Source organism: Balaenoptera musculus, chromosome 7 (assembly GCF_009873245.2).
Source record: "Balaenoptera musculus isolate JJ_BM4_2016_0621 chromosome 7, mBalMus1.pri.v3, whole genome shotgun sequence".
Taxonomy (NCBI): Eukaryota; Metazoa; Chordata; class Mammalia; order Artiodactyla; family Balaenopteridae; genus Balaenoptera; species Balaenoptera musculus.
This window is the reverse complement of record NC_045791.1, coordinates 66,588,898-66,604,190: the sequence shown is the minus strand read 5'-3', so window position 1 is coordinate 66,604,190 and position 15,293 is coordinate 66,588,898. Positions and strand designations below refer to the sequence as shown.

Genomic DNA, 15,293 nt, shown 5'->3' with positions numbered 1-15,293 from the left:
TTGCTTCTGAAACAAATCTACTAACCAAGTTTAGAGATACTTTCTTAAGAAACTAGGAGGGCTCCTGCTATGAACTGAATTGTGTCCCTCCCACCCCAAATTCATATGTTGAAACCATAATCCCCAATATGATTGTATTCGGACATAAGACTTTTAGGAGATAATTAATGTTAAAATGAGGTCATAAGAGTGGTGTCCTAATCTGACAGGATTGGTGACCTTATAGAAGAGGAAGGGAGAGAGAGATCCTTCTCTCTATATATGCACACACAGAAGAAAGGCCACTTGAGGACATAGAGAGAAGGTGGTTTCTGCAAGCCAAGAAGAAAGCTCTCCCCAGGAGCCTGATTCTGCCAATGCCTTGGTCTTGGACTTCCCTCCAGAACTGTGAGAAATTTGTTTCTGTTGTTTAAGCCATCTAGTTCATGGTATTTTCTTATGGCAGCCGTAGTAGACTAAGATAGCTCCTGTGAGCTTTATCCACAAAATCACTTGTATCCTTACCTAACAAAGATCCGTTTCAAGCCGTGTTGGCTGGTTGGAAGTGATAGCAAAGAAAAACTACCTTGAACGAGGTCTAATTCAGCATTCTTGCCAAACCTCTAACCTGGACTAGGTCACTGATGATTGCCTACCTTAAGCATTGAGGCTCTTTCACTCATTTTTTACCAGCTGGCCTATCAACATAAACTTCCTTTATAATATTGCATGCTCAGAGTTCCAAAAACCTTACGCTGCCAACATGCTTTGGAGCATGGTTCCATTCTAAGATGATGACTGCCTTAATCAAATCTGTAGTGTCTTTTTCAAATTTTGACTTAACCATTTTTATTACAACAAATCACACTAATCAATCCACAGAGGAATGTGTAAATATAATTTTTACTAATATTTACATTTTCTTTTACCAAAACTTTTTTTTTAATTTGACAGTATAAAGCAATAACTAAGGCATTTGCTTTAGAATTAGTACATCTGCACAACCGCTTACAAGCTGTTTTCTTGGAAAAGTTATTTTATCATTTTGAACCACTGTTTGTTTTCTCTATCAAATGAGGATAAGTTAACAACATTCTCTTAGAGTGTGAAATATAAATGAGAAAGAAATAATAATTAAGGCTCATTATTGGAAACTGCTTTTCGTATTATGATTTATTATCATTAAAGTGACAAACTGTAATTTCACCACCCCATGGTAAAAACAAAAATAAGGTGGCTTAAAAGCAGGCATCTAGAGAGAAAATCTAAACAAAGACTTAATCGACAATATGAAAATTAATCCCAGATATTTCAAGAGCTGACTATAATTACATGTTTGAAATGGGGCTTAAGTAAAATAGGAATTTGCTCTTTTCAACTCTAGTCTTTAGCCAAGATTTTTTTTTTTTTTTAAAGAAATTCACGTTCTTTTATTTATTTATTTATGACTGTGTTGAGTCTTCGTTTCTGTGTGAGGGCTTTCTCTAGTTGCGGCAAGTGGGGACCACTCTTCATCGCGGTGCGCGGGCCTCTCACCATCGCGGCCTCTCTTGCTGCGGAGCACAGGCTCCAGACGCGCAGGCTCAGTAATTGTGGCTCACGGGCCCAGTTGCTCCGTGGCATGTGGGATCTTCCCAGACCAGGGCTCGAACCCGTGTCCCCTGCATTGGCAGGCAGACTCCCAACCACTGTGCCACCAGGGAAGCCCCCAAGATTTTTTTAAATGCGTGTATATGTGGTTTCTATTTCTTCTAAAGTTTGGGGAAAAAAGAGAAAATATGTTACTTAACAGATTTTTCAAGTACCTCTTTTAGATGTTCCCTTGTGTAGACTTCTTCTAATCTATTCATTCAGGCTTTGACTGATGGGTGAACTTCTGTATCCTCTTCCCAGGTATGAGAGGCAAACACCTAAGTTTTCTAAGGTTTATGACCTATTGCCTAATCTAATATGGTTCGCTAAGGCTTGGGCCAAAAACTAGCTACCCATATATATGGATAGAGTGATGTGGAAATATTTACACAGTAATAAGTATAATTACTAATGAAGTGTAGAGCTAAAGCTAGGAATAGAAAACATTTAGACAACTTACTGAATCAAAAATTACAGTGATGATCACAGTAAAAACTTATATTGGTCAGTTAATTGTACTTGTAGGATTAGCAAACCAGAGAAATCAATTATTTTGAGAAATCAATTTTTATCCCGTAGTTCCCATGGTGATATTGCCTAATCATCTTCTTCAAGTCACAATAAAGGTATATCGCAAAAAGAAGTAAACAGAGAGAGACTAAGTGATTAATACATTTAATTATAGTTTCCTGCATTGGATTTGGTCTCTATTCCACAAATCTTGTTTATTTTAAGGGTGCTTTGGGATCCTATCCTGCCTCTGTCACTTACTAGCCACCTGGGCATATGAGGTTGGAAAACAAACCATGTATCTCTAACATAAATTCAGTATACCTGCCCCACTGGCTACACAGCATTATTATCAAGATACAGTAACCTGGGGCTTCCCTGGTGGCGCAGTGGTTAAGAATCCGCCTGCCAATGCAGGGGTCACGTGTTCGAGCCCTGGTCCGGGAAGATCCCACATGCTGCGGAGCAACTAAGCCCGTGTGCCACAACTACTGAGCCTGCACTCTAGAGCCTGCGAGCCACAATTACTGAGCCTGTGTGCCACAACTACTGAAGCCCACGTGCCTAGAGCCCGTGCTCTGCAACAAGAGAACCCACCACAATGAGAAGCCTGCACACTGCAACGAAGAGCAGCCCCCTCTTGCCGCAACTTGAGAAAGCCCACTTGCAGCAGCGAAGACCCAACCCAACCAAAAATAAATAAATTTAATAAATTAAAAAAAAAGATACAGTAACCTAATAGGTAAGAAACCACTTCAAAAAATAATAAATCATTACAAAATACAAATGTTTTATAATGATATATCTTTGTACTTCTATTATCATTCTTAAAATAAATGTGGTGAATATACCATACAGCCAGAGCCTCAGGAAATTTGATCTTAATTTTAACTGTAGGTCATAGATAAATAATCCTGATACCAAAATAATGCTTATAGTGATGACTCAATGCCTCAGTAATGTGAGATCCATGGGGGAAGTTAATGAAGAGATAAGGCTCTGTACTGACTTGTTAGAATTTGGTATGTGGCAACCGTGCAGTTACACAGCCTTACATCTCTCTTGGGAAACTGCCCAAACATTTGTATTTTCACAATGTATTTATTTAGAAAAATACTCTTTTCCTGAGAAAAATCTGGCTCTCAAATCTCTCACTGAGATTATGCAATTTCAGTAACTCTATTCCGGAACAAGTGTTGGAAGTCTAGTGAGAAATATATTTAACAAAAATCCATTTCCAAACTCTAATTGTTGTGAATATTTGGGAATTTTCAGTTGAAAATACTACTTATAAAAAATGAACTTCAAAACATTAAAAAAAAGAAACTGTAAGAATACCAATAGGGCTTTTTGTCTTCCTCCACTTACTGTAGATTTATTCTCATGTTACCTTTCTTCATTCATTATCCTTGGTGTTAGGGCACTGCAAACTCACCCAAAATGAGAAACAGCCAAGAAAGCACAAAGGTTAGAGATAAAAACAAGCTCTAGGTTTTAGTGGGCAGCTCCCCCAGGGTTCAGCCAAATTGAGTGGAGGGAAGTATTAAACACCAAGAGGATAACAACATTGCCACTGCTGAGCAGAAAATTGGAATTATTTTTCAAGTTATATTTTTTCTTTTTTTCTGGTTGTTGGGTTTTGTCTCTCCTGTCTTTCATTGCTACACTGCAAATAAATAAGCAGCCAACATGAAATTTCTTTTAGACATGGCAAAGTACTCATTAAACTTAGAGATTAATAGTAATATTTTAAAAAAGAAAAAGTTCAATGATGTGTGATAAAGAAAATCTGAACTAGGAAGTTTAAATTATATAAGCATCATGATGATAATATACACGTAAACACAACATGTGATTTTTCCAGATAAATTTATAAGATGACAAAATAACAAGAGTGTACCCCAAAACTAATGATAGAATAGAGTAATAACTGCCTACATGTTGTTATATGCCTTTCCCAAAATGATGTATTAGAACTTTAATGCTGGGGACTTCCCTGGTGGCGCAGTGGTTAAGAATCTGCCTGCCAATGCAGGGGACACGGGTTCGATCCCTGGTCCAGGAAGATCCCACATGCCGTGGAGCAACTAAGCCCATGCGCCACAACTACTGAGCCTGCACTCTAGAGCCCATGAGCCACAACTACTAAAGCCCATGTGCTCTAGGGCCTGCATGCCACAACTACTGAGCCCACGTGCTGCAACTACTGAAGCCTGCGCGCCTAGAGCCCGTGCTCCGCAACAAGAGAAGCCGCCTCAATGAGAAAGCCTGCACACCGCAACGAAGAGTAGCCCCCGCTCGCAGCAACTAGAGAAAGCCCGCATGCAGCAACGAAGACCCAACACCGCCAAAATTTAAAAAAAAAACAGAAAGAAAGAAATTTAACGCTATCCTTCCAGCCTACTATTGGTCTCTTCCATTACCTGTGAGCTTTTTGCTCTTTGAATCCTGCCACAAGTTCTCATCCACATCAACATCCATTGCCATTTCCTTTGAGTTGTTCTCACCAAAGCCAAATTGCCAACATATTTCTAGCTCCAATGGACTTGGATTCTTAGAAAAACATTCATTTTACATTAAGATTTGTACTGCCTCATCTTACAACTTGTAGCCCAGGAAACCTCCCATACCTAACCAAATTATAACAAAAATGTCTCTCAGTTTGGGCCTAAGGGCTTTACAAATCAGTGCTATATTTTCAATTGTTTAGATTTTCAAAGAGTCTGAGATGACATTCTCAACAAAGAATAAGCTCAATATAGCTCAACAAAGAATAAGCAAAATATTTTGCTTCCTTTTTTACACTACACCCAAAATGATGTCAAGGATTACTTAAAATGATTATAATAGCTAAAATTTATTAGTCATCATTCTAATGACCTTTCCATTTAATCCTCACACTCTATAAATAGGTTTTAGTAAAATACCCAGTCTATAAATGAGTAAATAGAGGCAAAGAGAGGATAAATATATTGTCAAATTCACGTAACTAGTAAGGTACAGAACTGGTATTTAAAGTTTTACAGTCTGTACTAGGTTACTAGAACTGCCATAAACAAAGTATGACAGACTGGGTAGCTTAAACAACAGAAATGTATTTCCTTACAGTTCTGAAGGCTAGAGTTTGAGATCAAGGTGTCAACAGGGTTTATTTCTTCTAAGGCCTCTCTCCTGGGTTTATAGGTAGTCAGTCTTTCTCTGTGTGTCTGTGTTCTCTTTTTTTTACTAAAGACACCAGTCATAAGACCCACCCCAATGACTTCATTTATCCTTAATTATCTATTCAAAGGTCTTATCTCCAAATACAGTCACATTCCAATGTACTGGGGGTTAAGACGTTAACATATGAATTTGGAGAGGACACAGTTCAGCTCATATCACAGTGTTAATCCAGATCCCTCCTCTTAACCACTAAACATGCAAAAGGAAGGGAGGGAGGGAGGAGGAAAGGAAGGAGGAAGGGGCGAGGGAGGGAGGGAGGGAGAGAGATGTTACTTAGGGCATTACTTGGATTGATTTGATGGCTCTTGGTTTCCATATGGGATATAGCCACCTCTACCACAGTAATATACTTGTCAAGCAAACCAGAATAACCTTGAAGGCAGCTGGAGGTAGGGTGCTTTCTAGACAATGCTGAGACAGATTGACCAATTCTTGGGACAGCAGCTTTGTATGGTGATGTGACCTTGAGCTCTGAGGTTACACAGATATAGGTGCAAGTATTAGCTCAGTTTCATTCTACTTGGAAAAATTATATTCCCTTTCTGAGCTTCAGTTTTCTTAACATGGGTGTAATATTTCATATAGGATAGGATTTTTAAGAGTATTATAGTTTATATGAAGTTCATAGATGAGCTCATATCCTCAACAAGTGAAAACCTCAAAGTTCTTCATTTTTCCTTTCCATTTTTGGCCCCTCACCTACTAGATTCACACAGACCACTTGCCTTTCTTTCACATACCCTCTCAAGAATATTAATATCATAAATAAATAGTGAAGTAATAAATAATACATTTCTTTCACCTAATTACCTCTTTTCTAAGCACACCTTTCTTTAGTCATCTCTCCTACACACTCACCATCTCTTGACTGGATTTAAGCAATCACCCTGTCTTCTTTCTTTGAGTTGCAAATTACCTATCACTTAAGCAAAATTTTACAAATAGAAATCTACTCTATTCATTTTACATTTTCTTTGAAAAATTTCTTTTTAAACAAATTTTTCAATTAAAATATTTTATACTTCCAGAAAAGTGGAATAAGCAATACAAAAGACACAATTAGAAAAATAAATGTGGATAGATGGACATTCCATCATATTGATTCTAATGTCTATTTTTTGGTGGGATTGGTAGAAATAAATAAAACTGTATGGATATATCAAATGATCCATATTGTAACCTAATTTTAATTCACAAAGTTTATCCACATTAATTCATTTATTTATCCTTATGTCAGTCATTATTTTGGGTATTGAACATAGAATTGTGAATGTTATGCTAAGAATGGAAAATGCTGTAGTGATGGAGAGACAGTGACTATGTATGCAAATAAATATGTAAGTGGTGATAAGTGCTATTCCAAAAACAAACAAGTCATTACTTTTAGGAATGTAAAATGGTGCAGCTGCTTTGGAAAACAGTTTGGCAGTTCCTCAAATGACTAAACAGAACTATCATATGATCCAATAATTTCATTCCTAGGTATATACCTAAAAGGAATAAAAACATATGTCCTCACAAAAACTCGTGCACAGATGTTCATAGCAGCATTATTCATAATATCAAAAAAGTGGTAACAGCACAAATGTTCATTAAATGATGAATGGATAAATAAATTGTGGTATATTTATAGAATACTTTTAGCAATAAAAAGAAATTAAGTACTGGGACTTCCCTGGTGGCACGGTGGTTAAGAATCCACCTGCCAATGCAGGGGACACGGGTTCGAGCCCTGGTCTGGGAAGATCCCACATGCCACTGAGCAACTAAGCCTGTGTGCCACAACTACTGAGCCTGCGCTCTAGAGCCCACAAGCCACAACTACTGAGCCCGTGTGCTGCAACTACTGAAGCCCGCATGCCTAGAGCCCGTGCTCAGCAACAAGAGAAGCCACCGCAATAAGAAGCCCGCGCACCGCAACAAAGAGTAGCCCCCACTCACAGCAACTAGAGAGAGCCTGCGCGCAGCAACGAAGACCCACCAGAGCCGAAAATAAATAAATAAGTTTTAAAAAAGAAATTAAGTACTGATATATGCTACAGTATGGGTTAACCTTGTAAACATTATGCTAAATGAAAGAAGCCAGACTCAAAGCCATTATATGAAATGTCTAGAATTAGGTGATATATAGAAACAGAAATTATATTTATGGTTTCCTAGGAACGTGGGGATGGGAAAATTGCTGGGGGTGATGGCGAAAGGGTGAGAAATTTCCTTATAGGGTAATGAAAATATTCTAAAATTGATTGTGGTGATGTTTATACAACTCTGTGGATATAGTTATAGCTATTGAAACATTTTTTTAAATTGAAATTATCAAAATTAAAAGTTTGTGCTTATCAAAATATACGTATAAAATTGAAGAGATAAGACATAGACCAAGATAGAATACTTATATATATTTGGCAAAGAACTTATATCCATAATATATAAAGAGCTCCTACAATTCAATAATGAAAACACAAAAAAATCTTTAAAAAAAACCCTCAAGTTATTGGGGGTAGAGAGTAATAGAGGAACTGGTGGTTGTTACTTTTTAAATATGGTGCTCAAAGAAGGTCTTTTAGAGAGAGGATACCTGATAAGTGTCCTAACTAAAAGAAGGGAGTCTGTCATTCCAGGATCTTGTAGAAGAGTGCTCCCATGACAGGAAATAACAAATTTAAAGTACTAAACCTAGAATGAATATGCTATGTTCAAGAATCAACAGCTTCAGTGGAGCCAAGGGATTAGTAGACAGTATCCATAAAGCTGAGTAATTACAGAAAAGACTGACAGGAAATAAAGTTGAAAGGGGAGCTGGGAATGACATATTGGACACCTTTTCCCTTGTCAAAATGATCCTCCCTAATGATGATGATGGGGCTACAGCAAAATATTTCCTATCTCCTGCCTTGTGTCTTTAACTGCCCTTATACTGTTCCACTTAGAAAACATAACCTCAAATGTAATCTGTCCTGGGCTTCCCTGGTGGCGCAGTGGTGGAGAGTCTGCCTGCCAATGCAGGGGACACGGGTTCGAGCCCTGGTCTGGGAGGATCCCACATGCTGCAGAGCAACTGGGCCCGTGAGCCACAACTGCTGAGCCTGTGCGTCTGCAGCTTGTGCTCCGCAACAAGAGAGGCCGCGACAGTGAGAGGTCCGCACACCGTGATGAAGAGTGGCCCCCGCTCGCCGCAACTGGAGAAAGCCCTCACAGAAACGAAGACCCAACACAGCCAAAAATAAATAAATGAAGCTTTCATTAAAAAAAAAAAAAAATGTAATCTGTCCTGACCGAATTCATCCCTAATATGTACGCCAATCAATATTTATATTAATTTACCAAGTTGTATGACTAGCACAACAATTCACTCAGCATATACTTGAATCCTCTGACCTTCATATTCTGTATCTATTCAATGACTCAGTTTTATCAATACTAACTCAAAATGCCTGCCCCTTTCTCTGTAGTTCACTGATAACTCCCTTTTCATAATTTCAATCTGATTTGCAACATTCTAGCTGTTAATTCCACTTATAATTTTGCCCTCTCAACATCTTTCCATACATGCTGGATTTTATTAATACACAAAGCATATCATACTTTTTAATATTTTTCTAGCTCGGAAAACCTACTGACTTTTTCTTATCTGTAATATTATCTCTCAAGATATTTTCTGAAAATATTTTATGGGAAAATAGTCCCTTGACATATAAATTTGGAAATGCAGTTACTATATCTCCCATAGAAGATACTATTGCACATTATCACATTAAGGATTCTTTAAAAGTCCTAGAGTTAAGAAACCTATATAAATTTTTAAACTTAGATATAAATATATATTAATCTATGAACACTTTTTAAATATAATAACTAATAACATCTTGCTGAACTGGTATTCTAGGAACATACCTTCACTAAAAAGGTTAAAATTGATGCTGCAAATTATCATTAAAGTGACTATAAAATGTAAGTTATATGACATAACTATGTTATTCCGCAAAGTGAGTAAAATGTGTTAGTTCAAATGCATAAATTTTTAGAACTGAAATGTAATTTAAGGACAATCTAGCCCAAGTCAAGCATTTTTTGAATCAGATTCAGAAACGTAAATTTCCGAAGGTTACTTAGGTTGCTGGCAGAGCTGAGCTTAGAATTTCTAGTTTATTTCCCTAATGTATAAATACTATTTTTATTCAAGGTAAATAAATTAACATATATTTATTGCCCACTACTATGTGCCTGGTATATGCAAAGATATTCTCACAATTCATCTTGGCACTTAACATTGCATTTGTATTTAATTCAATTGGTTGAGCATAAATTCCTTAAGGGTCAAGGCTTTCTCTAGATTTTTAAATCTCCCTTTGTGACTAACATATTATTATGCACAACTAGTCACTGACTCAACACATTCATGTAATATATTCTTGCTTAAATAACTTCTGATGACAGATCACAAATTAAAGAGGATTTAGCAAGAGTGAAGACCCTCTTCCTGGTTCATAGCTGGTGCCTTCTCACTGTGTCCTTACATGATGGAAGGTACAAGGGACCTCTGTGGGATCTCTTTTATAAGAACACATCCCATCCCTCATGATCTAATCCCTTCTGAAATGTCCTGCTTCCTAATACCATCACCTTTGGGAGTTAGAATTCTACATAAGGACTTGGGGGAACACAAACATTCAGACCATAGCATAATCCCACCAATGTTAAAGGTCCACATCCTCACCAACATTTTGTATTGTCAGTTTTTATTAATTTTAGTTGTGGTATCTCATAATAGTGCTGATTTGTATTTTTTGATGAGTAATGATGTTGAGCATCTTTTAATATGCTTATTGACTGTATATATATATAACCTATTGAAAAGTGCCTGTACAATCTTTAATCCATTTTTAATTGCATATTTATTTGTAGTTCTTTATACATTTTCAATATATAATCTTAAGATGTATGAATTTCAAATACTTCCTCACAACTTGCCTTTTCAGTATCTTAATGGTGCTTCCTTTGTTGAACAGAAGTTCTTGATTTTAATGAAATCCAATTATCAGTATTTTATTTTTAATTGGTGCTGTCTATATCTTGATTCAAAAATGCTTGCCAACCTCATCATGAATATATTCTCATATGTTTTTTCTCCTAAAATTTAATGTTTTATCTTTCACATTTAGATGGTTGAATTCTCTTGAATCAATTTTTGTGTATGATACCAGGTTGGGTAATACATATTTTTAATGGGGCCAGCTATTTAAGACAATAGAGTACAGAAAGGTACAAGGATGTGTAAGAAGTGTGTTAATCAATGCATAGCTTCAGGTCGGGTTTGCTATCTTGTTTGTCATTTTACAATGTAATAATGCATTTTGAAATTTAAAAATAAGTTCATTACAATAATATATAATTACATCAGTTCACTCTAGTTGATCTCCACAAATTACAGTTTTATGAATGTTATAACAAGTTGTACTATTTTTTCAGTGGCGCACCCAAATCAGTCTTCTACACTGCTCTTAGAAATTGAAATATTTAGTGGTTTTGGTCACTTTTCAGAGGCAACATTGTGGAGAAGAAAAAGTACTGAACTAGCAATCTGCTCACTTGAATTCAAGTTCAGTATCAGTCATTAATTAGCTATGGCTTGCTATAGAGCATACTCATAGTTTTTTATGTCCAACACCCTTGCTTTCTTCTGGAAGCTACACCTGTCCACTCCACCCTTAAACTCATATACTTACATTAAGATTTGCAGTGTTTTGACATTTTCCTATTCTCTGACCCCTGACTTTTTTAGGGTCCACCAAATCTGTGCTAGTCTCCTGTAGCTCTCCACCTCAAACATATTGGTCCAGTGGTGGGACACTTCCAAACTGAAACTATCAGTGCTGTGCTGAAGCTATGTGAATCTAGTCCATGAAGAAAAGTAGTCACACTATTCTGATTAGGCCTTCCATATGCACAATTCCTTCATATCCACAGTTCCTCTATATCAGCGGTTCCACATCCAAGGATTCAAGCAACCGTGGATCGTGTAGTACTATAGCATTTACTATTGAAAAAAATCCATGCATAAGTGAACCCATGCAGTTCAAATCCATGTTGGTCAAAGGTCAGCAGTGTATATGTATATTTGTGCATACATTTAAATACATATATATTTGTGAATTCAAATACTTTATGATATGATTTAGAAGTTATGTAACACTGCTACCAACTAAAATTCAAAAATGTGTTAACATTTCCAAAGTGTTGTGAGAAAATAGGTTATACATTTCACTAGTGATTTTAATGAAGTTTAAAGCAAATGCCATTTATTACTTTATTATTTATTATGACTACATTTTAATGATGTGTATTACAGCTGTAATCCACTATAGACATAAACAGAATATTCTTTAAATTGTTTTTGATGGAATATCTGTTCCTGCATTTCTGAATAACATTTACTGATAACATTGCTCTTTCCTTCCTGATTCCGATTGCATCAGCAGCTGAGCACGTGCATGCATTCTCTTCTTTTTCTCTTCCCATGCTGTGTGAACATTACACATTTCCTTCCACTTTTGAATCCAAAGGAAAAATAGCCTTAAAGAAAAAAATTTATATGTGCTTTTCCAGTATTTTTTGCTATTGATCTTTAAATAATTTTGAAACAGGAAGTCTAACTCTCCTGCTGAAATCTGTTTCCTATAGAGAGTAAATGTGTTGATTTATCACTTAAAGTCACTTTTCTATGAAACTCTTTTGAATCAGATAACTCCCTAAGTTGAGGGAGAAGAACTGGGACAAAGGACTGGCTAGAATGTTAGACATTTCTTTTTTCAACAGTTCTGTTTGCAATCTCATAGAAAACCTGGTTAGGAAATTGGTTATAAAAACAGAAACATACTTTAAAGGAAACAAAGATGAAAATTTGGAAATGTGTTTCTTTTTTGAACATGGGAGTAAAGGGAAAGAGAAATCAGAAATTGAAAGTTGCGTTAAAGAAATAATAGAAAAATGCAAGAAAAAGTAAAATTAGTTCTGACTCAAAAAAAATAGTTATGAGAAAGATGTGGCAAATAGAATTGCAAATGAAAATGGATCTTAATACATACTTAGTCATGTTGATCAGGATTACCCATGTCTCTGAGTTATTGTCATTTTAATGTGTATTTTCAAGATTGAAATATGACCTCTGCACTTGAATATTATTAGCTATATGCACTGAAAGTATGTGTGTCTACAATATTGAATGCTAATACACATGTTTTAAATATGACTCATGGAATTTGTGGACAGAAATGTATGAGAATACACATTAAATGTCGTAGAAATTTACATGTGGAGGTATGCATAAGGTTCCTACTAGTCTATATATAAATCCATATTAACATTTTATTTATTAGATATATCTGTGTTCTGTATTTCAGAGATGATTGATACAATGAAGAAAGAACAGATTTTTTGTGTTTCTGTATGTCTGCTTCTTAGTTGTGCCTCTGCCCCTCTTAATGCTGTTCCTGAGGAAGATGAAGAACATACAAACATTACAGGTAAAATGTTAGAAGCATTCATCTTTTTAAGCTAGTCAAAGCTCTCAATTTTAATCCAAAAATTTAATACATTTTTCTCCATCTTGTAGAAAAATCAGTTTTTATTGAAGTGACATTTTTCCAAAATCTTAGTCCAAAAAAAAAGTCACTTTAGCAAGGAAGATCTCTTTTTTCTCAGACTATATATTAAATACTGAAGTACCTCTGAAAAATTGCAAGGAGCAAAATGATATAGATACAACTCTATGAACCTTGATGTCACCCTTTGTCTGGGAAAAGTATGAGAAGGAAAAGGAAAGTACAAACATCTGAGGTTTCAGTCATTCTCTCCTTGCCTTTATTCCTCAAATAAAAAACTTCTCAGATGAGTCCAAAGTAAGAATCTAGTCAAGCAGGACACCAGAAGATCTGGGTAATAGAAGATAGTTCTAATCCCATAAAGTTCTGTGTCTAAAAATAAAATACAGTTGACCCTTGAGCAATGCAGGGGTCGGGGCACGAACCATCAGTGAAGGCAAAAATCCACATATAACTTATAGTCAGCCCTCCGTATCCATGATTCCTCTAAGTCCTGCGTTCTGCATGCAGATTCAGCCAACCACAGATCACGTAGTACTATAGTATTTATTACTGAAAAAAAATTTTGTATAAGTGAACCCATGCATCTCAAACCCGTGTTGTTCAACATCAACTGTTTTAACAATAAAACAATAGAACAAGGAGGAGACTGTGTAGTGATCGTTATTATAGATTTATTTCTTTCTTAAAAGTAATATTTTCGGGCAAATTAGTAAATTAGTGATAAAAATCTCGTCATTGTTAATAATGAGAGACTGAACAAAGTGATAGCTTCTATTCATTTGTATATATGTTTATGATGTACAAAAGATTTCCATAAATACATTTTGATTTCGTATCTCCAACAGCTCTTTAATGTGACTTTGTTCCTTGTACTAACCTTTGATAAAGATTGAATAAATATATCTTATGTGCCTGAAACTCCTGTAGGTGCTAGGGAAGAAGTGATGACTGAGACCAGTTTCTCCAAAATTTCATGGTTTCACAAGGGAGACTTTAATGTAGACAGATTATTTCAGTGTAATGTAGTAAGTGAAATGATAAGAGGCATGCATAAGGGTGCTGCTGTTGACACAAAGAAAAGGGGGACTCATCTAAACTTGGCTCTCTGAGAGCTTGGCACAGGGAAGTGGCCAAATGGTACATGCTACATCACTTCAGCCTGCACCCAAAAATGAGACACTGGGAGCAGATCTGAAGGTCTAGACCCACTGGACCCACAGCTTGAAGTCCATCTGCCCAGGCAGGCCCAGCCTACATCAGCCCCCAGCTGACCGGTCGATAAGAAGCAAACCCAGCTGGGATCAGAAGGGCCATTCACATCCTACCCATGAATGAAAAATAAAGGCTTATTATTATATGCCACCGAAAAATACATATATATTATTGGGAAAATTTCCTAAAGATGGAACATTATTTGATAAAGTAAAAACCATTATGTGCCTTATGAGAGTAAGAATGTGGGCACTGTGAGATGGACTCTAATTCTTCATTCCACTCATTTTTCAAAAGGGATGGCTAAAGTTCTAATATTCTGGAGGTTGGGTAGAGAAGGAATGCAGAGGTTACAGTAAGTCCCAACAGGGCAAAGCAGGCAATCCCATCTTAGAAAGTGGGAGGAGAAAGAGTCCAAGTGTTCCTAATATTCACCTCATCCAAGCTCCCTCAATTAGGCTGAGAAAATGCATGCCAGTTAACCAGGATGTTCCTGAAGTTGTTGCTGCTGCCACAGTCAGCCAAGAAACCAGAATTAACCCATCAATAATTAAACCCAAGTTTAAAATCTCTGGGTAAATCCAGACCAAACCCACCTGGATAAGGAAAAATTTTGATCTTAAAGCTAGATTTGAAGACCACTTAGCTGACTGGCTGCACAGTCTTATGCAGTTTTGGTTTTCTTTTGTTTTGTTTTTAATTAATCTTGTGATAGCATGATCCTGTGTCTGTATCGATTCAATTTTGGAGATACCATCTATCACAATATGCCAAGGTTATGCCATCATTTTATAGATGTATGCCATTTCATTGAAATACTGTACTAGCATTTTATTGAAAAACATTACAAGATTTTATGGCTTCTCTCACAAGTCAATAGTAGACTTTTTAAAATTAGTTCAACCAGCAGGGAGGATGAAATAGAGAAACTTTTTGATAAGATAAAAATGATTAAAAAATAGTGGTGATAAGGTTTTTTGTTTTTTTTTTTAAATTCCTTTAGACTGGGAGAGACAAGATTAGCAGGGAGCATTCAGAGAAAGGCAAGTATGTTTCATAACATTTAGAATCAGACAGACCTAAGTATGCATGTGTAGTTTGCCACATAGCAGCTTTGCAAAATTAGATGAGTTT

The 15,293-nt window shown here is 36.3% G+C and overlaps 1 protein-coding gene across 4 annotated transcripts in view; it reads left to right on the top strand.

Moving 5' to 3' along the window:
* TFPI (tissue factor pathway inhibitor) overlaps positions 1-15,293 on the top strand; it is a 70,018-nt gene that overhangs the window by 19,140 nt on the left and 35,585 nt on the right. For 2 of the 4 annotated variants that reach the window (XM_036858583.1, XM_036858585.1), the window contains exon 2: positions 12,744-12,866. In XM_036858583.1, coding sequence (XP_036714478.1) covers positions 12,746-12,866 — 121 coding nt within the window. In that variant the 5' untranslated portion in view covers positions 12,744-12,745. Of the gene's footprint in view, positions 1-239; positions 388-12,743; positions 12,867-15,162; positions 15,203-15,293 lie in introns of those variants that run through there. The other 2 variants (XM_036858584.1, XM_036858582.1) reach the window with 2 other exon arrangements.